We start from the raw sequence: 26,347 nt of genomic DNA on the forward strand, positions 1-26,347 counted from the left end.
AACCAGGAGCTTTTACCCTACCCACGCTGCTGATTGGTGTAAAATTGTTGTCGTGTTAGATTTTGCGAATTGTCAATGGCCAATCCAGACATCAATCACTTGACGCATGGGCCCTCTGGCTGTACAGTTAAGCTAATTATTCTGGTTGTTCCTGAAGGGCCTGAAGTAGTAAGTGTCAGGTGACTGGGGCCGCGTTTGCTGGCTTGAGCTTCTAAATCATGGTGAGTGCTGGCGTATTAAGTCTGGGATCTCATGTAGTCTATCGTTCAATGCAGTGTGTCTGCCTGTGGGTAGCGCCGGCGATTGTGTTCTTGGATTTCAACGTTATGGAGAGACTGGTGTGGATGGGCGTTGCTGGGCCTGGCCTTGGCCTGCCTCCGGTATGGTTCGGGGACTGCTTGGTTACTCCTGACAGGAGCTGGTGGTCCTTGGGAAAAGGGCCGTGCATGATTACATAGTTAAGTTATAAAAGAGGAAGCAATGAGTGCGAACGGTAGGGTATTCGAAGCTGCTACGGTGATGGTTTAAAATAAAAGAAGGCCTTGAGGCTGATCTGCTTTTTGTGTTAAATTTAAATTATTTTTCATTCTAGACTGAAGTAAGCGACGCAATTTAGTACCGCGTTGCCTTTATGGTTAGCCGTCTACTTGATTGTCATCAACTACTATGGAAAAACACTAAGGATGACCTGCAAATCGTTTTATCTCCCTATAAAAATGTCTCCCCCGTTGAAGCACAATATCCTGTAGTACTGGTTCATGGCGAAAATATAATCTGTCTCAAAACGATCAATAATGTATTTCTGATGCTTATCAACACAGAATATTGCTAAGAATCGTAAACACATAGTTAAGCAACCCAATGTTTGGATTGTTTTGAGGTGTTATTAATTCACAAGCAGTAGAGGTATGTCATGTTTGAAGCTTTATTTCTGTCGTGTCTGGTAAATGATCGCCACCAGTTTCAGCCTGACATACACTTAACCTTTCAACACTTACCTGTGTTATAAGTGAGTCTTGCAGAAAGTAGTAAACTCAGCCAACTGCATCACGGGCGCGAGCCGCCCTAGCAAAAGAGGTCGTCTTCAAAAGGTGGTGTCCATCATCATTAAGGACCCCCCCCCCCTCCCCGCCCCATAAGCCAGGGTGTCCTCTTCTCATTGCTACAATCAAGGAGAAGGTACAGGAGCCTGAAGACATACACTGAATGTTTTAGGAACAGCTCTGCCATCAGATTTTTGAATGAGCAATGAACACATGTAGACTACCTTATTTTTTGCTTTTATTTTGCACTATTTTAATTTATTTGTGTTTGTATACATATATCTTATTGTAACTTATAGCTTTTTAAAAACAATAATGTATTGCATTGTACTGCTGCCACAAAATGTCAAATTTCACGACATATGCCAGTGATATTAAGCCTGATTCTGAAGTTACTGTCCACCCATGACATTTTTACTGTATATTTTCTGTGTACAGTGTAGATGATTGCTCAGAATACATGCTTAGAATTGATATGTTCAGTATAATTTACATGTATACATTCTCAAGTAATGAATGCCATTTATTTTTCAAAGGCAACTCTAGTTAGGTAATTGCATTAGACCCAATATGCGAAGAAATCTCAAAGAATATTTGCTTTTGTGAACTTCCCTCTATATGATTGTTTGAAAAATTGTTCTCTTTTTTTGATATGAGCATTTATTTAAACTAGTATTGAGGACAATATTTTGTAGTTTGGAGAGTTTGAAAACCAAATTGTTTGCATCAAATTTTCTGGACTCCAGCGTTTATCCTTAGATTCTGACAAACAAGGATAAACATTTCCAAACCAATTTTAATTTTTAAAAAGAGCTTCAATAATTTATTTTAAATTGTAACTGTTTTCATTTTCATAAATTGCATGTCAAGTTGCACTCAGCTTAACTTTCTTTTATTAAATCTGTTTTGAATGTACACAATAATTCAAAAAAAAATTAAGCATGTGTGTAGAGAGTAAGAGAACTTGGAACAGAAGGTTTGACACTTTAGCCATTGTGGTAGAAGATATTATCTTTTTCATTTGTTCTCCTTCCAGCAGTGTACAGTTGAACTAGAGAGCTGCTATTGCATCAAGTGCTTGTTTGCAGACATTTCATTATTCTAAATGTAAACTTAAGAGTTTGATTGTAGACCTGCATGCTTCATATCTTGTGCATGATTCTTAGTTTACTTTAAGCCTCATTAACAGTGAACAACATCTTAACATTTTTTCGTAAAAGACTACTTTTTCTAAACAAAATATGTTGCATGTTCATTTGTAAATCTACCAGTCTTCAGTGCTGTCCAGTTGTTGAGAGTGTGTGCGCCTTGTTTAGCATACATCAGTTATCCATGCCAACACTTTCATCGCATTTCAGATCACTAAGAGCAGGGAAAGATACCCACTCTGGAGCCAGACATTAGCAGCAGCTTTGACCTTGATGAAGTTGGCCAATCTTAGTAATTCTAGCTTGAAAGTACTTGTAGGTAGATAATGGTGAAATAACATAATTTGCTGATTCCTTTTCCAATGAAAGTGCATCTAACAATCAACATCAGTAATGATGAGTGCTGCTTTTTCCTGGTCAATAAATAAGTCTAAGTGTGCAGCTATTTGTTCCATTTTGAATTATTGATGTCAGTGAGTAGAGTTGGTATGTGATCTGTTCAAACAAGATTCTTTTGCTTTGTTCTGATGTCCTTTCAATCATGAGCCCTAAAGTATTTAAAGTGTTTTGTCTGGTGCACTTGAAGGAAAGTTTATATATTTTTCAAATGTTATAAATGGGCAAAATCATGCTGCTTTTGGCAATAATAGCTTGGCAAGGTAGGATATCATCGCCAACAATAATATCTTCCATGGTGGTTAAGCTGTTGAATTTTGCATTTCTAAAAGTTGGGAAGCTGGCTGCAATTACACAATTTTAGACTTCCTCCTGCACCAATTTTGAAATGAAATGAGCAAATTGCAGTTCAATTGATTCACATGTGACTCATTATTGGATTTATAAAATTTCTGCTAATTATCAATTGATAGCAGTTGGTATGAAAAGATTTTGAGCCTTTCTTAATACCAGACTTCTAGGAGAAAAATGCAACTAATTTGATGAGATACACCGTTTGACAAATAACAATGGGTGAAATTGATTTGTAACTTTGTGTAAATCTGGTTGATACCCAAGCAAAGACTTGTTGCCACGTATCATGAATGATAGTTACTTTGCTCCAACCCCCCACAATAAAAAAAAAATTGTAAATCTACTGTTTTGTTTTCTGCAGCTGAGTTGAAATGTAATATTCTTTAAAATATTATGGAACCCACACTTCCCAGCAAATTTCAGAAATTTGATTGAATGATGGTCATGGAATCATTGAAATTTAAAGCACTGAATAAAGAAATTTGACATCTTTTTTTCGTTGGTCTCCATGGAGGAGTCAACACAAAAGCTTGGTCACAGAAATGGCCTTCAGTGAGGGTTGAAGGATGAATGGCAGCTTTAATTATTGGGTTGTTGAAACCGATAGTTGGAAAACAAACTGTATTTAAATCAAACTCTCAAATGATAAGATAAAAAGGGAAATGGTGAAAGTGGTGGTGGGGGTTGTTGCACAAGAAGTTGTTATAAAACTGTTGTTGGAAATAAGGGTTGGGTACAGCAATGAACTTAAATGTGAAGATCAATATATTAAATTTGATATTAGATCATAAATAGTCAATGTGGGCCAACAGAGATGAAAGTGTTACATGATCAAAGTTAAAAGTAAATTTATAATCAAGGTGGCAAATATTTGGATAGATGAATGTGTGATGGCATGGGAGACTAGTAGGGAAAGCACTGGAGAAAGTCAAATGCAATCCTCCATTGGGGATTTCACTCAAGGGTATTGGATAAAGTAAGGCAGAAGAAATGATGGTGAATCCAACAGTAAGACTGGGAAAGATCTCAATTAGAATGTGACTTTGTTTTGGGGTGAGATGGAATGAATGATAATGTGCTTGTATCGGTGGCCTAGGCCAATTCCTATCATCAGCTAGAGAAAATGGTAGCTAGTCCAAAACTGATTGTTTGACAAGTTGAAAAAACATGGAGGTGGTGGAATGTAGAATGGAATGTAATTTACCAAAGTTTACAAAAGCAAAATATTGCATATGTTAGACATCTTAAATAAGAATAGAAAGTACTAGAAGTACATGGAGGCACCACCTGTCCTCTAGGTTTTTCCATCGCACTTCAATGTATCTGTCTGTCCTCCCTTTGTATTTGGGAGCCCAATGTAAGTTTGAGAAATGACACTTCTGTATTGATAGATTTTGGCCTTCTGGTTTCTCTCATTGTTAAGCTGACTCACTTTTTCAGTCTCTATCAGAATTGGCCACTTCTGCTATATGTGATATTGGCTTATCCTGCTGGGATTATTTCCAGCATCTCTGCTTTTATTTCAGATACCTTGCACCAGCCTGTTTTTGTTTCGGCTTTTTGATTACTCCAGTATGTTGTTTGGTCGTGTTGGTGTTGCTAAGGTATTGAGGCCAATTGGTCAGAATGCTTGAGAACTGGTGATGATAATATTGTCATTTATCAATCATTGTCGGAATGTCATTGCATGATGTATGAGGACTCGGATTGCTTAATTATCTGCTTGGAGCTAAACCCTTAATCTTTACTGAACACATGCAATTGACTTTCTTGCGGGAAGGTCATTGAGGAAGCTGCTAGTGAAAAAGTATTTAGAGGAACTCCTGCATTTATATCCTGGGCTAAGTTTGCATTCCAGTGAAAAAAATCTTTTCCTTCTTTGCCCCACGTGTGATGCCAACCAGAATTGCATTGACTTCTCAGGTTTCTCGATGCTAGACTCTGTTGAATAAAGGCTTGATTTCAAGGGTAGTACTTTTTCCTCACCTTTTTAGAATTCTTCATTTTGTTCATTGTTGGGCCAAGACTTTAATGAAGTCTGGTCTCGCGTGATGTTGGCAGAATCTAAACAAGCACGAGTGTGTAGATCTTTGGTGAGTAAATGCTTTTAATGGTTCTGTCCACTCCATTTTGCTCATTCAGTAGACTGACGGGCAATAATTGCATGGGCTTTCATTTGTTCTGCTTTTTGTGGACAGCGCATCTCTAAGCAATTTTTCATGCAGATGGATTCTTGCATTTTAGTTTGAATGAAATATTGAACTGCATACTCACAAATTGGCATGAAATTCAATAGAACTACATTGAAAAATTGTTCCTTAATTATAGTGGAGAAGGCTATTTGGCCCATCAAGTTCACACTAGCTCCAGATAAAGTAAAGTTCTTTTTGTATTAGTCTTGTGCAGTCCTGCATGTACTTCTTTCACATTTCCATCACCCTTATTAATTTGCTGCAACTTTCCTACAACAGAGCAGTTAACCTATCTGTCCATCCCTAAAGATAGTGCCCATACATTCAGCCATTTCTTAATATCACAGTTGAGTTAATTAAATTGGCAACATTTTATGATGGAGAAGGTATTGGGAGGTATGACATTTCATTTGCTCATTACTTCTGATTTAAAAGTTGTTGCAAACGCTTACTTTGTATTTTACATTTGTGTATCGAGTTCCCTTAAGTAACTTGATGTTATGTATTATAATTCACAACTAGCTGTGGCAGAACTGCAGTTCATGATTTAATCCATTCATTATAGGTTTATTGCTGCATAAAGTGTGCCAGTTCCAGTGTTTAAATGCATATTGTAATTTTTCTACTTGAATACCTCATATTTGGGACCATCTAAGATTACAAACTGAAGGTGAATTGTTTCTCTAGAGATGTGTGATATGTGTATTTCTACAGATTTCTGATAGTTTTGAATGTTTTGTTAGATTTTTTTTCTAAGTTGCCTGCTGGTGTCTTGAAGAGAATCTACAGCTGAGCGAGAATGGGATTTGTGGTTTGATGATGGTGGGAAATGTGCTGTATTGTGAGAAGACGCCCTGCTACTGCAAGCCCACGGCAATTCATAGATACAAGCAGAAACGGTCCTTTGGTTCACCGTGTCCTTGCTTGCCACGGAGTACCCACATATTTATTTAGTTACTTAGCGATACAGCATGGAGTAGGGCCCGTCTGGCCTTTCAAGCTATGCCACTCCCTCCAGCAGCCCGTAACCCCAATTAATGTAATCATGGGACAATTTGCAATGGCCAGTTAACCTGCCCAGTACGTCTTTGGACTGTGGGAAGAAACTGGAGCATCTGGGGGTGGGGGGAGAATCCCTGCATTCCACAGGGAGGTTGTACAGATTCTCCTTATAGAATGGTGCTGGAATTGCACTCTGAACTCTGGAACACTCTGAGCTGTAATGGTGTCACACGAATGGCTGCTTTGACACCCATTACCCATTAGCTCTCCTTAATTTTGCCACTTTAAAATATCCAATGAACTTGCCAACCATAACATCTTTTTGAATGCCTACTGTTCTAACTGCTACATCTCTTCTGAACCTAATTCATTTAGCAGATCAGTTGTGATGTGATGGAAGGCATCATCGATATGAAGGTTACCTCACTTGATAGATGCCCCTAGCCATTTCATTCAAGGGTGTGGAAAATCTTTATTACCCTAAGATTGTTTCATGTGGCAGTGATTGCAGATGATTATTAAATTGTTGCCTAATTTCTTTGTCCCTGTTTAATTCAAAGCCATGAATCATTGTTGTGGTCAGAGGACACTTGCGCACTCTCTCTAAACTACATGAATCTATACTTCTGGGAGGGAAAGGTTCGCATGCTGACAGAAATGTATTCCTTCAGGTTTCTACAAACACCTTTCATTCTTTGAAACTCCTGTAAGCAAAAGCCTGATTGGCTTAATATTTCTTCCAAATATACCTGCTTTATATCAGTCTAGTAAACTTTGCTGTTGTATAAAACTTCCATTATTTTTGTACTCTCCCCTTGCAATAAAGCCAACATCACACTTTTATAATTACTTACTGTGTTCCAAGAGACGAACCCTGGAGCACATCCTCAGCGGCTGCAGAAGGTCACTTGGTGAAGGACGGTACCGATGGAGGTATGATCAGGTTCTGAAGACCATCACTGAAGCCATCAGTGCAGGAGTTGAGTGGGCGAAGTGATCCTGACCCTCTAAGCAGACCATTGCCTTTGTTAGAGCTGGGGAGCAGCCAATACCAGCCAAAAGAACATCTGCAGGCATCCTGACCTCTGCAAGGGACTGGCAGCTGTTGGTGGACCTCAAAAGGCAGCTGAAGTTCTCCAACTATATCACAGCCACCACCTGGCGACCAGACATTGTCCTTGTGTCTGAGTCTACCAAGCAAGTGTTGATGCTGTAGCTGACGGTCCCATAGGAAGATAGCTTGGAAGAGGCCTTTGAAAGGAAGCTCTTCAAGTACACAGGACTGGTCAGCAACTGCCAGCAGGCTGGATGGAGAGCGAGGTGTCTCCCAGTGGAGGTTGGTTGCAAGGGATTTGCAGCCCATTCCTTAGCCAGAGCCTTCAGCTATTTGGGCATCGAGGGAGAGAGGAAGTGAGCCATCCGCAGTAGCACCAGTGCGACAGAGAGGGCCTCAAGATGGCTGTGGCTCAAAAGAGGGGAGTCATGGAGTCAAAAAATAGCTAGCCATCTGGACACAAGCTGGGGTCTGATCAGCCCCGGCTGGGTCACCTGGAGAAGGGTGTATGATGTTGAAAGACCCGAAACACCCGATGATTTCAGGAACATCACTGAAGATGGGTCCAGAGGCATCAGTGGATGTACATACACAACTGTAACTGATGTTATCTGTATGCTTCCTGTCTGAGCATCAGAATAATGTTCTGTTCTTCATTCTTACAACAAACATGGATAACTTTGCATTTCTTTCTAGTTTATTCCATCTGTTAACTTATTTTAATCAATTTGTTTCAGTGATTTTAATTTTGTACTTTGATAGTTTTTACCTTTAATTTAGAGTTTATTTTGAAGCTTTTGAATGTTTGTGAATGAAAGTGGCTTTTGGAAAGAGCAATAAATCTTAAAGGCAATACTGCTGATACTGGAAATCTGAAATACATTAAATATTCAGCAAGTTGAGCATCCTTTTTAATGAGTTTTGGTTTAACTACTTTTATAACCATATAACAATTACAGCATGGAAACAGGCCATCTTGGCCCCCCTAGTCCATAGCAAATGCTTACTCTCACCTAGTCCCACCTACCTGCACTCAGCCCATAACCCTCCATTCCTTTCCTGACCATATACCTATTCAATTTTTCTTTAAATGACAAAATCAAACCTGCCTCTTCCACTTCTACCAGAAGCTTGTTCCATACAGCTACCACTCTGAGTAAAGAAGTTCCCCCTTGTATTACCCCTAAACTTTTGCCCCTTAACTCTCAACTCGTGTCCTCTTGTTTGAATCTCCCCTACTCTCAATGGAAAAAGCCTATCCACGTCAACTCTATCTATCGCCCTCATAATTTTAAAAACCTCAATCAAGTTCCCCCCCCCCCCCCAACCTCCTACGCTCCAAAGAATAAAGACTTAACTTGTTCAGCCTCTCTCTATAACTTAGGTGCTGAAATCCAGGTAACATTCTAGTAAGTCTATAGTTTAACTATAACAAATAGTGAAATTAAGTCTGGGACTTTGGTATAGTAGGTTTCCAGTAGAATTTGTGATGAGGCTAGTTCTGTTCTTCTGTAATTGTCTGATTATTTGCCATGTTACTGCTGCTACCCAAGATCTTGTCACTTGGTTCTTGGTGTTTGTCGGCAAAAGTCAGCCAAGCAGATGTGGAATACTTGGTTTGAGTAGAATCCGAGTTTTGGCAATGGGCTACATGTTTATATGAGAGGACAAGCGTAAAAGGGTGACATAACTGGTGGAAGTGTTATGAATTTCCTGTAAGATTTTATGCATATTTTTTCTTATAAAGCTATCAGAATTTTGAAGAGTGCTATTTTGCCAGAATTATTTGCTGGACTGAACTTGTTGAATGTAATTTATTAAAAGTTGCATCAAAAGAACAAACTGGCAAATCTGCATCAATATTACTTCATGAAAATGATGTTCACTCTCCTGTTTTTCTGCAGCCTACAACTCAGCAGTCACCTCAAGATGAGCAGGAAAAGTTGCTCGATGAAGCTGTTCAGACTGTTAAGGTCCAGTCTTTTCAAATGAAAAGATGCTTGGTAAGTTTGTTTTTCTTGTGCATTGTATCATATGGTTGTGGAATGGAAGAAAAATGTGTGGGGTTTCTGAATAGGTTTTATCCTTTGAATAGAGTGGCATGGGAAATTTTTAAAAAGTCTGTTGGGTACAATGATGTAAAATTGGATATTCATGGATTGTGCAGGAAGGAAAGGTTAGATTGACAGTGGAGTAGGTTTATATAGGTTAGCTTAACATTGTGGGCTCATGAATGTAACTTCTGTTATACTGAGCTGGTGGACTATTGTTGAGATGATGCATGTTTTTCTGATACTTTAATAACTTTGGGTTGAGTAGACAAAAAAGGCTCCAGTTTCAGCTTTGATCCTTGTTCTGTGGCTCCCTTGTAAGTGTTTTGAGGGTAAGGTCTGTTGAGCCTAATTTTAAAATCTCAAAATCATAAAAAAATCATTTATGGGACTCATTTTGATTTTATTCAATGCCATATCAAAGGAAAGAATTTCAGGCTGCTTTGTTCTTAGGAAATATAGACGCCTATTTCAAAGGCATTACTGACATAGATTGGAGGAAAAAAGAATTGTCATAGCTTGAAGTAGATTCTTTACTGACTTCTAAACTTGCACGGTTCATTCCTGTTTTTACTTTGAAAGAGTAAACGTTACATTGATGACTGTGGTATACATTTTAAAAAGGCTACAGGAAATCTAATTACGTTCTTGGGAACTTGGGTGCACTTTTATCTAAATAACAAAACCAGAGATTGGTTGAGTTAAATTGCTGCTAAAGGTGATGATTAATGCATATGCATTTCCTCTTTTTTTTAAAAAAGCCAATTTTTTTTATAGCACTGTTCCTTTCAGAGTGAAATATTTCTAGACTGTAGTTACATTTCAGCACAATAGAAATTTCCGGTAGGAGATAACCTTATTTAGCAAACAGGAAATCAGTGTACGTGTGTTGAAGAGGAAAAATAGTTAAGCCTTTTGCTTACTGCTTTACATTAATTCAGCTTTTGCTGTGATTAGAAGTCAAAAATACTAAGATTTTTAAAGAATGCATTTTCATCTGTTCTTTAGCAGTTTCTTTTTTTTTATATATATAAACATTTGAGAATTGCGGTAGCTGTGTTTCTGTTATGTTGCCAATAGGTTTGGTAGTTATTGTGTGTAGTTTGTTTTGAAGCTGAATTCTGAAGTGAGGGAAGGTGAAATAATTCTGGATAATCAGTGAATAGCCTTTTAGATTTATCCAAAATCCCAAAGCAAATCTTTGATTGAACAATGAATCATTTTGCTTAAAATCAGACTTGGATTTTGATTAATAAAGTCTTTCAAGAAGACGTCTCAGTACAAGTCTTGTAAAATATAATAATGCTTCCATGTTAGTTGTAAAATAAAATCCTCGACTATTGTTGGAATTTCTGTAAAATTCTTTGGATGACAATTTTAGGTCTGCCTTGAATTCACAGGAATATTCGGGTATTCTATCAACAGTGGGATTTCTGTGGATTTGTATGTGTATGTAGCCAAAGTTAACAATTCATTGTGCAATTTTATTCATAACTTCATGCAGGTTGTGTGGTTAGTTTGTCATGACAATGATTAGATATTACCACTTTACTCTGTTTGAAATTAAAGGAATGATTTCCATTTGAAAGCTTAGATTTAATTTGGAAATAATTAAATTTTATTAACATCTCTAACCATTTTTTTATTTAGGACAAGAATAAATTGATGGATGCATTAAAACATGCTTCAAATATGCTAGGTGAACTGCGAACTTCCATGTTGTCACCAAAGAGTTATTATGAACTCTGTATCCTTTAAATTTTTTTGTATGGAATTGTGGTGTTTTGTTCAAAATGTAATTAAAATTCTTTTTGTATTTAAGTTTATAAGGATTTGGTAATAGATTTACTTTTCATAGTTCGGAAGAGGGGAGAAAATAGAGAGGACTTGTTTGTTAGACCAGTAGAGAAGAAAGTGATGAGGTAAACTTCAGCCTTGCACCTCAAGCTGTGGGCTGCACAGCTTATCATGCTACCTTGCCAACATTAACAAATGTACATTTATTGGCCTTAAGTGCCTTTTAAGCTCTATGTGGTCAAGAAAAGTTCTATATGAAATCAAATTACTGCTTATTATCTTGACCACATGTGACTTTGATAGCATTTCAGTTCATTAAATTTCCAAGAGCATGGTAAGAAATTATTTCATGTTATGTAAACGGAGTCATTGCTCATGGAGAACAATTTCATATTTTTATTTTTTTCTCCCCACCCCTAAATATTTTTTCCAGGAAAATGTTGAGTTCCTGTGTATTAAATATTGTATCATTTAATCAGGTTTGATGAATAATTTTGTTTTAAGAGTTTAAAAAAAATGAGTTTTTCCTTTTTATTTTTTTCTGGGAGATGTTTTGGATGTGTATTGATCCTTAATGCAAGGCTAGACATGGCAATTTCGGATGAATTGCATTATTTGGAAGTTTATCTGACTGATGAATTTGCCAAAGGGAGAAAGGTGGCTGATCTGTATGAACTTGTTCAGTACGCTGGCAATATTATTCCTAGGCTGTAAGTATACTCCACTTTACAGATCAGCGGCAACTGGATTGCTTAGTTTCACAGTAAATAACTGAAATGCATAGTGTTTTCACATCTGGTATTAACCTGTGCCTGTGAGTCAACATCTGACTGGCTTATGAATGTAAATAAAAATCTATTTAACTGAAGTACCCATTTAAAAAAAAATTCATCTTGCTTCCAAGCTGCTACCAAATCAACATTAAAAGGAATTTTCTACAAGGTTTTTAGAACTTGTGTATTATAAATAGTATTCTATTTTCATATTTTTTAAAGCAAGTAAGTATTTTCTTCAAGTGGGACTGCAGGATAAATAATCTGTGCTTTTACTAGTTGGAGTTCTTATCAAGCAGTTCATTGTTGTGCATATGAAATTGTTTCTGGGAACTTTAAAGTTGGTTGATATGTTGCACATTAGGGTTGTATTTAATATCAGTGTTTAACTTTAGAATTTATTGCCATTAAATTAATTAATCTGAACTTTTTTTAACATGCTAATGATTCTAAAACTTGGGTGTAACAGTTTATGGCCATGATTTTCAAAGTAAAGCATCAAATTAGATTTGCAGTCATGCTGAATGTGTGCTTATTCTTTTTGTAACGTGTTCAGCTATTTGCTCATCACTGTTGGAGTTGTCTACATCAAGTCATTTTCACAGTCTAGGAAGGATATTCTTAAGGATCTGGTAGAAATGTGCCGTGGAGTACAGCATCCCTTACGAGGACTGTTCTTGAGGAACTATTTACTTCAATGTACCAGAAATATTTTGCCCGATGAAGGGGAAGAGACAGAGTAAGTAATTTTTGTTTAAAAAATGTGATTCATTACAAATTATAATGCTCAATTTTTTTTAAGAACTTTTGTTTGAAAGGAAATTGTATTTTTTTTTTAATTAGTGATACAACACGGTTAGGCTCTTCTAGACTTTAAAGCCTGGCTGCCCCAGCAACCCTGCAAACCTGATTAACCCTACCTAATGACGGGAAAATCTACAATGACAAATTAACCCAGCTGGTATGACTTTGGACTGTGACAGGAAACCAAAGCACCCAGGGAAAACCCACATATTCCAACGGGAGGATGTACGCTGACACCTTACAGAACAATGTTGAACTTGAACTCTGATCTCTGGCTCGTCCCAAGGTTAAATAGCGTTGCACTAACCATTGCATTTCCACAATTTATATGTGCTTGATTGTTTATATAGAGAAGAACAAAGTTAACATTTTTTATTTAAAACTCTACACATTGTATTAAGTACTTCCTACCTAGTGGCAGGGTCAAGGATGTCATTAAATGACTGCAGACATTCTGGAGAGTTAGTGTAAAAAGCCCAGAGTGATAGTCCTTATTGGCATCACCTGGATAGGTGGAAGGATGAGTTCTTTTAAGCAGACTTTTCAAGCTATTCTAGGTTACTTTGCATTTAGGAAGGGCATGCTGAAAAGTAAAGGGGGAGATAATGGAGGGATTCCATTATAATAGACAAGGTACGAGGGGCAGGTGGATGGCAGCGGATTTAAAAAAACAGGTTTGAGATTAGGCTACCATTTAAATAATAAAAATATTATCTGCAAAAGACATAGATATAAAAATACATCACTGGTACAACCATGGACTATAGAAAAAAATTAAACATGGTGTTAATTCTGATGGAAAAAGCAAATAAAGCTGCTGGAAAAAAAATTAGCCTGAGGATCAGAAGTGTTTCAAATTTAATAAATGATAGCAAGTAAAGTAAGATCTTCTCTTTGTTTGGTGGGGTGGGAACAGAAACGGCCTGTGGCTCTGAAAGATCCTTATATTTCTGTTATATTTTGTCTGATTAACCAATTCTAGATCCATATTAGTAGGTTACCTCCAATTATTAGTCTTCTACCATTGCTGCCAAACTTGAGATTTGTCAACACTGATACACATCCCAACATAGTTGATTTAGGACTTTATCAAAGTATCTCCTAAAATCCAAATGCAGACATCCATTAGCTCCACTTATCCATTCTACTGAATCCATACACTATCATTGCAAATTATTACAGTTTGTAAATGTACTTTATTGATCTGTAATATGAAATGTTTAAATCCTTAACTTAATTTTGAAAACTAATTGCAGGCTGAAAATCTAGGATTTTATTATTTCACAGGTAATCCAAAATTTAATTGTATTTAATTATATAACAGCTTTCAACTTCTTGTGCTTTTGAATTTCAGAGAAGTTGTAACTGGAGACATCAATGATTCTATGGACTTTGTGCTACTGAACTTTGCAGAAATGAACAAACTCTGGGTCCGAATGCAGCACCAGGGTCATAGCAGAGACCGAGAAAAACGGGAACGTGAGCGTCAAGAACTAAGAATTCTTGTTGGTACAAATCTAGTCCGACTTAGCCAGCTAGAAGGGGTTAACGTGGAGCGCTACAAACAGGTATGAGTTCTGGCCCTGTAGTTAAACTTGGCATTTTTCTTGATATCTGCTTTAGGTCAGAGAGATATAATTTACCAGAATTTAATAATAAAAAAACTGCTAATAACCAAGTTTTCACTTGGAATAGAATTTTCAATAAGCAAAGCCCTTTGTAGTTTCTCTGTAAATTTCTGGGAATAATGTAGAAGGTGCAGGATTGGTTCATTCCAAAGAGGAAGAAAGATCCTAAGGGGAGTAAGGGGCAGCCGTAGCTGACAAGGGAAGTAAAGGACAGTATAAAAATAAAAGGGAAGAAGTATAACATAGCAAAGATGAGCAGGAAGCCGGAGGACTGGGAAGCTTTTAAAGAGCAACAGAAGATAACAAAAAAGGCAATACGCAGAGAAAAAAATGAGGTACGAAGGTAAACTAGCCAAGAGTATAAAGGAGGATAGTAAAAGCTTCTTTAGGTATGTGAAAAGCAAAAAAATAGTTAAGACCAAAATTGGGCTATTGAAGACAGAAACAGGTGAATTTATTATGGGGAACAAGGAAATGGCAGATGAGTCGAACAGGTACTTTGGATCTGTCTTCACTAGGGAAGACACAAATAATCTCCCAGATATAATAGTGGCCAAAGGAACTAGGGTAATGGACGAACTGAAGGAAATTTATATTAGGCAAGAAACGGTGTTGGATAGACTGTTGGCTCTGAATGCTGATAAATCCCTGGGACCTGATGGTCGGCATCCCAGGGTATTTAAGGAGGTGGCTCTAGAAATCGTGGATGCATTGTAATCATTTTCCAGTGTTCTATAGATTCAGGATCCGTTCCTGCGGATTGGAGGGTGGCTAATGTTGTCCCACTTTTCAAGAAAGGAGAGAGAGAGAAAATGGAATTATAGACCGATCAGCCTGATGTCAGTAGTGGGAAAGATGCTGGAGTCAATTATAGAAGAGGAAATTATGATGCATTTGGATAGCAGTAGAAGGATCAGTCCAAGTCAGCGGGGATTTACGAAGGGAAAATCATGATTGACTAATCTTCTGGAGTTTTTTGAGGATGTAACTATGAAAATGGACAATGGAGAGCCAGAGGATGTAGTGTACCTGGACTTTCAGAAAGCTTTTAATGAAGTCCCACATAGGAGATTAGTGGGCAAAATTAGGGCACATGGTATTGGGAGCAGAGTACTGATATGGATTGAAAATTGGCTGGCTGACAGGAAACAAAGAGTAGTGATTAACGGGTCCCTTTCGGAATGGCAGGCTGTGACCAATGGGGTACCGCAAGGTTTGGTGCTGGGACCGCAGCTGTTTACAATATACATTAATGATTTAGATGAAGGGATTAAGAGTAACATTAGCAAATTTGCCAATGCCACAAAGCTGGGTGGCAGTGTGAAATGTCAGGAGGATGTTATGAGAATGCAGGGTGACTTGGACAGGCTAAGTGACTGGGGGAATGTATGGCAGATGCAGCTTAATGTGGATAAATGTGAGGTTATTCACTTTGGTGGCAAGAACAGGAAAGCAGATTACAATCTAAATGGAGTCAAGTTAGGAAAAGGGGAAATACAAGGAGATCTAGGTGTTCTTGTACATCAGTCAATGAAAGCAAGCATGCAGGTATAGCAGGCAGTGAAGAAAGCTAATGGCATGCTGGCCTTTATAACAAGAGGAATTGACTACAGGAGTAAAGAGGTCCTTCTGCAGCTGTACAGGGCCCTGGTGAGACCCCACCAGGAGTATTGTATGCAGTTTTGGTCTCCAAATTTGAGGAAGGACATTCTTGCTATTGAGGGAGTACAGCGTAGGTTCACAAGGTTAATTCCCGGAATGGCAGGACTGTCATAAGTTGAAAGATTGGAGCGACTGGGCTTGTATACACTGGAATTTAGATGGATGAGAGGGGATTTGATTGAAACATATAAGATTATTAAGGCATTGGACACGCTGGAGGTAGGAAGCAAGTTCCTGCTGATGGGCGAGTCCAGAGCTAGAGGCCACAGTTTAAGAATAAGGGGTAGGCCATTTAGAACAGAGATGCGGAAAAACTTTTTCACCCAGAGAGTGGTGGATATGTGGAATGCTCTGCCCCAGAAGGCAGTGGAGGCCAAGTCTCTGGATGATTTCAAGAGAGAGTTAGGTAGGGCTCTTATAGTTAGCGGGGTCAAGGGATATGGGGAGAGGGCAGGAACGGGGTACTGATTGTGTATGATCAGCCATGATCACAGTGAATGGCGGTGCTGGCTAGAAGGGCCGAATGACCTACTCCTGCACCTACTGTCTATTGCCTAAATGAAAATTTAAAAAGAGCTGAAAATACAGGAAATCTGAAAGACCAGTTGAAATGGCTTAATAGCAGTAAGTGCTGTCAGGCTATTGCAACATATTCCATCACAGATGTTCTCTTTGTACATGTCCTTCCCCCAATTTCTCTCCTATAGAAAACTAACACTACATTAATTTTGAGGGGTCATAGATCAGAAACATTGACTGTATGTATACACAGATTCTCCACAGTTCTTCCAGCACATTTTTGGTCATATAATTTCCCAAGTTGGCTCATGCTACTAGGAGAACTGAAACAGCAATAATTACAATGTTAAAGAGGCATTTAGGCAGGCACATGGCAGGCAGGGATCCAGAGACCATGTGCAGTAGATTAGCATCATGGTCCACACAGATGTATTGGGCCAGAGCCTGTTCCTGTGCTGTATTGTTCTATGTTTATGAAATTCTAATTTCTCTGGATGAGTGCAGCTCAGAAAGCTCAATAAGCACGGTACCTTTTAACAAAAAAGCAGTTAATTGTACCACATACACTGCCCTAAACATTCATTCCACCACCAAAGGGGGAAGTGGTTACTTGTACTTGGGAACATCACGAACTGCAGGTTGCTCTTCAGCTTGCATGCCATCCTGAAATATATTGCCATACGTGTATTGTTGCTTGGTCCAAGTTGTGGATCTCCTTCCTCAACAGCATTGTGGAAATACTCTCTACAAGGTGTGTTGGCCTTCAGTAGTTGGGGGATTGAGTTCAAGAGCATTAGGTAATGTTGCAGCTCTATAAAAGTCCGGTTGGAGTATTGTGTTCAATGCAGCCTGCCTCATTATTAGGAAGGATGTGGAAGCTTTAGAGTGCAGAGGAGATTTACCAGGATGCTGCCTAGATTAGACAGCATGTCTTATAAAGATTTGAGGAGATAGGGTTTTTCTCTTTGGAGTGAAGGAGGATGAGAGGTGACATGATACAGTGGTACAAGATAAGAGGCAGGGGATGAGTGGATAGTCAGAGTCTTTTCCCCTGGATGGAAATTGCTAATACAGTGCCTGTAACTTCCCCTTGGAAGTTTTCTTCCTTTGTTTTACAACATTGAATCACAATGGATATAATTTGGCTTTTTTGATGCTGATCAATAAAAGAAATACTTGTATCAAAGTGAAAGATCTACAAAGTGCTCTAAATTAATTACAAATATGAAACACAAAATAATTGATTGCATAGGAAGAGGACCAGTGAGGGTGGCCACCAAGAGACCTATGGAAGAACTCCAGAGGAGTTATAAGCTTCATTAACTGAGATGGGAGAGACTGCACATACAACAACTGTTGTCTGGGTGCTTCACCAGTCGCAGCTTTATGGGAGGATGACAGCTGTTGGGAGGGAGAAAAACTCACGTGAAATCTCAGCTAGAGTTTGCCAGAGGGCATGTGATAAACTGAAGTCAGCTGGAAGAAGGTTTTATGGTCTGATGAAACCAAAATTGAGCTATTTGGCCATCAGACTAAACACTATATTTGGCGTAAACCAAACACAGCACATCACTAAAAACACACCATCCATACTGTGAAGCATGGTGGTGCTGTATCATACTGTGGGGATGCTTCACTGCAGCAGGACCTAGAAGGCTGTGAAGGTAGAGGGTAAAATGAATGCAGCAAAATACAGGGAAATCCTGGAGGGAAACTTGATGCAGTTTACAGGATAACTGTGATTTGGGAGAAGGTTTCTTTTCCAGCAAGACAATGACCCCAAGCATAAAACCAAAGCTATATGGGAATGGCTATAAAGCAACAAAGTTAATGCCCTGGAGTGGCCAAGTCAGAGTCCAGACCTCAATCCAATTGAGAATTTGTGTCTAGACTTAAAAGGGCTGTTCATTTGCAATCCCCGTGCTATCTGACAGAGCTTGAGCAGTTTTCTAAAGAAGAATGGGGAAAAATTTCAGTGTCCAGATGTGTAAAACTGATAGACCTATCCACACAGACTCAAGGCTGTAATTGCTGCCCAGTTGCATCTACTAAATCCTGACTTGAAGGGGGTGAGTAATTATGCAATCAATTAGTTTTAATATTTATAATAAATTTAGACCAATTTGTAGAAATTTGTTTTCACTTTGACATGAAAGTCTTTTCTGTTAATCAGTGTCAAAAAGCCAAATTAAATCCACCATGATTCACTGTCGTAAAACAATAATACATGAAAACTTCCAAGGAGGGTGAATACTTTTCATAAGCTCAGTAAGAGGGGGCATAACTATAAGGTGTTTGGTGGAAAGTATCAGGTGATGTTAGAGCAGGGTTGGTTTTTTTTAACATGGTAGGAATGTGCTGCCAGAAGTGTGGAAAAGGCAGATATTTTACTTTTTACAGTTTTACATGTTCCAGAGTGTGTGAGAATATATTTCTTTTGAATCTGCTAACTTTATAAAAATATTGTGTTGCAATCATTGGTTGTGTTTTTAAGCTTGTAAATGCTGTGTACTGTTTAAATGCAGAAAGCATTTTTGAGGAATGTTGATAGAATAACTAATAGAATATAGGATAAGCTTTAGGACCTTAACCTCAATACCTCCTTGTGCAATTGGGTCCTCATTTTCCTCACTTGCAGACCACAGTCAGTTCAGATTGGCAACATCTCCACAATTTCCATTGGCACAGGTGCACCACAAAGCTGTGTGATTAGCCCCTGCTTTGCTTTGTTTGCACTATGACTGTGGCTAAGCACAGCTCCCATGGCATATTCAGGTTTGCTGATGACACTGCTGTTATAGGCCAAATCAAAGGTGGTGATGAATCTGCATATAGGAGAGAAGTTTAAAAATTTGGCTGAGTAGTGCCACAACAACAACCTCTTATTGACTTCCGGAGGAGGAAACCCGAGGTTCATGAACCAGTCCTCATTGGAAAACTCGAGGTGGGAGAGGTCAGCATCTTTTAAGTCCTTGGTGTTTTCGTTTCAAAGGACCTGTCCTGGGCCCAGCTCATAAGTGCAATTATGAAGAAAGCACGGCAGTGCCTCTACTTAAGAGTTTGCCAAGATTTAGCATGACGTCTAAAACTTTGACAAACTTCTGTGGATTTGTGGTGGACAGTATATGTCACAACCTAGTATGGAAACACCAATGCCCTTGAACGGAAAATATTACAAAAAGTATTGGATACAGTCCAGTTCATCACGAGTAAAGCCCTCCCCACCACTGAGCACATCTACATAGCACGTTGTTGCAGAAAAGCAACATCTAACCTCAGCGAACCCCCACCACTGAGGACATGGTCTCTTATCTCTGCTGCCATTGGGAAGAAGGTACAACAGCCTCTGTGCTCACAAGACTGGGCTCAGGAACAGTCATTACCCCTCAACTATCAGGCTCTTGAACAGCCCTTTGGCTGTTCATTCAACTTCACTTGCCCTGTCACTGAAATGTTCCCCCAACCTATGGCTCACTTTCAAGAACACTTCATCTTGTGTTTCCAATATTTATTGCTTATTTTTTTTTTGTTCCACGCAGTTTTATTTCCACATTGATTGAACTCCAGTTGGTGGAATCTTTCATTGATTCTGTTATGGTTATTATTCTATTATGGATTTATTGAGTATGCTTGCAAGAAAATGAAGCTGCTGTATACAGTGACAAAGATTTACTTTGATTATAAATTTACTTTGAACTTTGAGAATACATTGAACCCAATTTCTAATGAAGTTGGAATTTGATTCCTATTTAGAAATGTTATAAAAGGAAATAATTTACCATGATAGTTTCAATTTTGTTCGCTAAAGCACTATAAAGCTCTTTATGTGGCACTGATCAGTTTCAAGTGCAGTCATCTCAATAGGCAATGATGGAGCCACTTTCCCATTTGTGTGATTTTATAAATGTGTTAAACATGTCTTTCTTTTTGGTAGTAAAGATGGTGAGGAAAATTATTCCAGCACAGGAACTAATATTAATTCGGATCTGTCAGATGAAATGGAATTTGTTTCTGTTTAAAATTTCCTGTACATCTGAATGCATGGGACTTTGGAATGTCAGGCTGTTATAATTTTTGAATGCTTATTTGGATTAAACTCGCAATGTTTGAGGTGAGAATGTTCTAATTGACCGATGTATCTAATTTTCATTTATTGTCCCTAGATTGTGTTAACTGGAATTTTAGAGCAGGTTGTAAACTGCAGGGATGGTTTGGCTCAGGAATATCTCATGGAATGTATTATTCAGGTAAAGTTTATTTTCTTTTTTTTCCCCCAAGTATACTGAACTTTGTTTAATAAAAGTTCAGGAACCATATTTTAAAGTGCCCCAATTTCTGCATGTTTCAAGCTTACAGATGTGCTGAAAGATAGTGGTAGACAGCAGAGTTCAAAGGGGTAGAATACTGCCTTGCTCCTTACTGTAGCACTTTAGTCATATAGTTTGTGCTGGTCACTGGGTTTGGAGACAAATGCAACCAGTAGGCTGAAATAGAAACAAATTCTGAAAATCTATTTAATAGGGCAATTATTAAAATACACGAAGAATTGAAATAAAGTTCTGGAAGCTGTCATTTGTAGCAAGGAGTTAAATGTAGGGATAATTGTAATATGACTAAGGACCTAGAGTGTCAGTTAAATATTATATCAGTAAAACACCAAGAAGGTGAAAAGAATCTGGCAGTTGAAGAGGAAGTGACCAATGGGAGATTACAGTTATAATTTAGGTTGATTGGAGTAAAAGCCAAGAAAAGACTGATAAAAATGTTGCCAAACCCTTATCTAGCCGTCAGTACAGGATCTCAGATGTGCACCCCTTTTTGAATCTGCAAAGTGTCATGCCATTGAATTGTACTGCTGTAGGGGTTAGGCTTTTTTTGTTTGCAAAATCATCCTTTGAATTAAGACGCCCAGTCAGTGTATGATATCTTTCATTATTGAAATGATAAAGTCTTCACTGTTGACATTTTATGAAGGGCAACTCTTTTGAATGTTCAAGCAGATTATTATTTTTTTTTAAACAGGTATTCCCTGATGAGTTTCACTTGCAGACACTGAATCCATTCCTTCGTTCTTGTGCAGAGCTCCACCAAAGTGTTAATGTTAAAAACATTATCATTGCATTAATTGACAGGTAGGATTGATTAAGTAAATTGAAACCAAGTGTGTTTCTTTGAATTACAATTTCATTAAATGATACCATTGAACATTTTCAGGCCAATGTTTTTTTAAAATCAAACTTGGTTTAAAACTAGGTTTTTTTTTGCATTGTTCTATGTTAGAATTTATTTGTGAAGTTGGCACCTCCATTTCCTGCAGGTCAGCTGTTGCTAAGTTGTTTTGAATCAATACATTTCAGATTCAAGTTCTACTTCAAAGATAATCACACAAATCTAGGCTGATTTAATATCCAACATTGCGAGAGTGCTGCAATGTCAGGTTATCTTTGGCGGTGGTTGTAAAAGATACCATACTATACCTCAAGGGAAGGGAGCAGGAGAGTTGCTGTCTTGGTTAACATATCCTCTAATCACAATTATTTTCCAAATTAGACTGCAATGTTAACAGGTTTTAACAGTATCCATGCATTATGAAAAATGTAGCTCCAAGGCTTTATTTCACTTAATTTTTGATATTATCTTGCCATTTTTAGGTTGGCATTGTTTGCGCATCGTGAAGATGGTCCTGGAATCCCTGCTGATATAAAGTTGTTTGATATATTTTCTCAACAAGTAGCTACAGTAATCCAGGTAAGGCTGCAGACTGGACTTGCATCCTTTATTAGAAGAGCTGTTCCTAGTCTTAGGTCCTTATTTCAATTCATCACAATAATTTTGCCATTTTGAAAACTTGATAATTACACTAATATTGATAACTTGGACAAAACCTTGCCAATTTTGCCAGGGTTTGTGTTTGTGTGCACAATGAAACTATTCGGTAAAGTAATGCATTACTGAAATGTCAGTCATTTCAACCAAAGCTTCTGTAATGCTTTATAAGGATGAGCAAGTTGATTTAGCCATAACTATAATAGCAAGGTGTACTCCTGTGTCAATACTTGCAGTAGCAGTCTAGAAAACTGCTTGCAGCTGGCTGGACAGTCCACTGCGTCCTTCAACACAAATATGTTTTGCCCACGTAGTCATTTAATGGTTACCATGATAGCCATGCAGTGAAGGAAACTGGTAATCTAGGCCCTGCAAAAATAGGGCCATCAATAGGGTGTCTCATTGCCTACTTAAATGTAAAGATTGGAAAATAAATGGGAGGACAGATGAAGGATGAAAATGTGGGTGAATTCAGTGTTAACTTGTATAGAATGAAAAGTGAAGTAAATTTGAAGGAAGAAAAACACAAGTGTAAAAGAAAAAATGAGAAAACATAAAAGGTACAATTTGCTATTTTAAAAAATCATCTTGAGAAAATAAATGTGATAAGAAATTTCATATTTCTATTGCCATAAAAGTTCAGTTCATCAGTAAGATTTATCACAGCATTAAAATGTACTTGCATTGGTAATAGTTTTGTGACAGGTTTAATGGGCAATTAATTGACAGAAAAAGAAGTTCTTAAATGAAGCTTGACAGTAAAGTGTCATTTTCATAATCGTCAAACTTGAGGGAACTACTTAAGGATGTTCGCACTTAAACATGAATCTGCTGCACATCTGTGGCTACCATGTCATTTACCAATTAAATAAATGAACATAATTAGCCTTTGTTTAATGACAAAAGGTTACAGCATCTTAAATAGTTGGAATGCATACCAAGTTGCAATTAAGAATTTGGAACAATTATCTGCAAGCACTAAACATTAATTTCAAAAATAAGCAAAAAGCCAGCTCTGCCACCTCAATTTTCAGAAGGTGATCTCAATTATTTTTTCCCTCTTTTTGTTCAGGAGAAATATGATGTTGAAAATTAGGCAGCAAACATTCTAATAATTTGGTTGTTCAGAATGACGGGCAGAAAGTGAACTACTGGAGGTATTAGTTTTGATCTATGCTCTGGCTTTGAGTATGGAGAATCCAGACTGAAAAGCTGTTCATTCAGAAGTGCAGGGAGTCTAAAAGACTTGAGGTGCAGGTCAATGTAATGGTGACTACCTGACAGGAAAGAAAACTGACATAGCATAACTAATTCCCCTTCAACACCACCCTAATCCATCTGGCAGACTCAACCAGAATTTCAACCCCCCCCCCCCCCCCACCAGCCTACTCAATGCGGCAGAACTAGTCCTCACCCTCACCAATTTCTCCTTTGGCTCCTCACTTTCTCCAAACTCGAGGGGTAGCCAGGGATTCCTTTTTGGGCACCAGGTATGCCTGCCTTTTTTTTTAAGCTACATGGTGCAGTCCATGTTCCAAGCCTTCCTTGGTCATTGCCTCCAACTCTTCCTGCGCTACATTAATAACTGCATCAGTGTTGCTTTGTGCACCCGTTCTGAGCTCATCAATTTAATCAACTTTGCTTCCAACTTCCACCCTGCCTTTAAGTTCATTTGGTCTTTTCAGTGGTTCAGTTTAATATCAAGAGAAGTAAACAGTTTACAAACTGCAGTCCTTACTCCTTGCAGACATCCATGAAACAGGGAAAAAAAAACACACAAAGAATGATGACAGAAAAATGTTAGAACGCCAAAGCTCCACCTCCTCCCATGCACAATCAACAGCAAAAGCATCAGCTCTTCCCCCTCCCAAACTTACTCCAGCAGAAGTATCAGCACCCCCACCATCCACCATGCAGTAGCAAATCCCCAAATACCATGATCTAGAGTTCATCAAAAACTACTGCCCAGCTAACATCGCTACAGGCCCTCATTAATGAGGGGCACAGAGGGAGATATTGCTCCTGCCACTGCAAGAGGAGAGGCCAGCAGTTCGCTGTTCATAGTACAATCTGCAATGTTGCTTATTTGAGTTCCCTGGCTTGAGAATCAGCAAACTCTCTCACCCTAGAGAATGCTCGAGTGCAGAGGCCTCTGACATTTTGATGTGTCAGTCCATGGCTGCCGCCTCTGCTACAATGAAGCCACTCTCAGGGTGGAGGCGCAACACCTCATGGGTGTCTAGGTAGCCTTCAACCAAATGTCATGATCACCTTTGGGTATTTTTTTTGCCCCCCTCCTTCCTCCTCTATTCCCCATTCTGGCCTCTTCCCTCTTCTCCTCACCTACCTATCATTCCCCCAGTGCCCTACCTTCTTCCCTCTCTCCCATGACCCACTCTCCCTCTCCTCTCAGACTACTTCTCCAGCCCTTTACCTTTCCCACCCACCAGTCCTTCACCTTCTAGAGTTCTCCCTCCTCTCCCTGCACCCTTCATTTCTCCTGTCTTCCCCCTTCCTTTCCAGACTGAAACATTTCTATTGATGTTGCCTGACCTGAGTTCTCCAGCATTTTGACTATGTTGTACTTCCAGCATCCACAGAATCTGTTGTGTTTATACAAGAATATTTGCTTGGATATCAAGAGATTCTTGATAAGCAGAATCTAGAGTTGAAATAGTACTGAACATGAGAGCAAATAAAGATGTAGATGTAGGACCTTGCTGAGGTTGGTAGAATTTGTGGTAGAAAAAATAGTACTAACTTCATACATAATGCTAGTAATTTACTTTTAAAGAAATGTACATCGTTTAGGGCACCTGTTACATAAAGGATATTACATTGGTTTTCAGTGTAGATTCATTGCAGAATTAAACTATGGTGACAGAATGCAATTTGAGATTCTGGGACTAACTACTCTGAAGCAAGGAAGGCTGAGAAATTTCGTGGGGATTTTGGTTAGGTAGCCAATAAGTCACAAAATTATCTACACAGATCAGGGATTTTTTTAAATGCATGTTTATCTCTTTTTTTTAATCAATGTTTTTCAGTCTTTCCCTTTCTCTCTATAATCCTAGCTCTCGTTAAGGACTGGTGCGTGCTCTCCCGACTTCCCCTTCCTGAAGTCCACTATCAGTTCCTTGTTCTTACTGACCTTGAGTGAAAGGCTGTTGTTGCAACAGCCAATCTACAACAGTTGTGTCATCAGCAAATTTATAGATTATGTTTGGGCTGTGCCTAGCCACACAGTGAGGGTAGAGAGAATAGAACAGTGGGCAAAGCATGCATCCTTGGGGTGCACTTGTGTTGATTGTCACTGAGAAGGAGATGTTATTTCTGCTCTCTATTGTGTTACCAATGGCTGAAGTGCTTCTGGAGTCTAAGCACAACATTTTTTCTCCTTATGTCTCTGCTATTGTATCATTTAAAACCTATTTCTGATCTTTCTTCAAGTCACCTTGTTAATATTAGATTGAAGATAAATGTTGAATGTTCTCCTGTAGAGTGCATTAACATACTTGTGCTTTATGAGATTTACTTTTGAAGGATGGGTGATGTCCCTTTTAGCTCTGACTGCAGGCAATCCCCTTGTATCATGAATGAGAAAGTTAGATATTTATTTGAAGAAGCAAAAGCTAAAAGATGTAAAGATTTGTTTTCAGATGTGCTACTAAAGAATTGGTGTAGAATTAGCAAACATGGTCAGAGTTTGTACTGTGCATGTTAAATATTAACTGCACAATAGAAGTAACTGCCATCAGATTTCATATTGATCTTTCTGTGACATTCTTCAGTTGACTAAAAAATGGTCATTAGAGCTTGGATGGAAAAGTTTTAGTCAAATGACTTTGTTTGTTTCAGTCAAGACAGGATATGCCTTCTGAAGATGTGGTATCTTTACAAGTGTCTCTTATCAATTTGGCCATGAAGTGTTATCCTGAACGGGTGGACTACGTTGATAAGGTTCTTGAAACTACTGTGGAAATTTTCAACAAACTTAATCTTGAACAGTATGTATTTTTATATGTGCTTGAATTGTAATTAATAATTTAAATTGTTACATTACTATTTTCTTTTTAAACAGAATATTATATCTTGAGT

The 26,347-nt window shown here is 38.3% G+C and overlaps 1 protein-coding gene across 2 annotated transcripts in view; it reads left to right on the forward strand.

Moving 5' to 3' along the window:
- Nucleotides 1–105: 105 nt before the first annotated feature.
- The window catches only part of vps35 (VPS35 retromer complex component), a 40,520-nt gene continuing 14,278 nt past the window's right edge, over nt 106–26,347 (forward strand). Inside the window, exons 1-10 of one of the 2 annotated variants that reach the window (XM_059992939.1) lie at nt 106–221; nt 9,094–9,192; nt 10,891–10,987; nt 11,624–11,747; nt 12,367–12,549; nt 13,969–14,182; nt 20,587–20,670; nt 21,446–21,555; nt 22,075–22,171; nt 26,108–26,256. In XM_059992939.1, coding sequence (XP_059848922.1) covers nt 219–221; nt 9,094–9,192; nt 10,891–10,987; nt 11,624–11,747; nt 12,367–12,549; nt 13,969–14,182; nt 20,587–20,670; nt 21,446–21,555; nt 22,075–22,171; nt 26,108–26,256 — 1,160 coding nt within the window. In that variant the 5' untranslated portion in view covers nt 106–218. Of the gene's footprint in view, nt 222–311; nt 381–9,093; nt 9,193–10,890; nt 10,988–11,623; nt 11,748–12,366; nt 12,550–13,968; nt 14,183–20,586; nt 20,671–21,445; nt 21,556–22,074; nt 22,172–26,107; nt 26,257–26,347 lie in introns of those variants that run through there. The other variant, XM_059992938.1, reaches the window with a different exon arrangement.

This window comes from Hypanus sabinus, chromosome 17 (assembly GCF_030144855.1).
Source record: "Hypanus sabinus isolate sHypSab1 chromosome 17, sHypSab1.hap1, whole genome shotgun sequence".
In the NCBI taxonomy this organism is placed as follows: domain Eukaryota; kingdom Metazoa; phylum Chordata; class Chondrichthyes; order Myliobatiformes; family Dasyatidae; genus Hypanus; species Hypanus sabinus.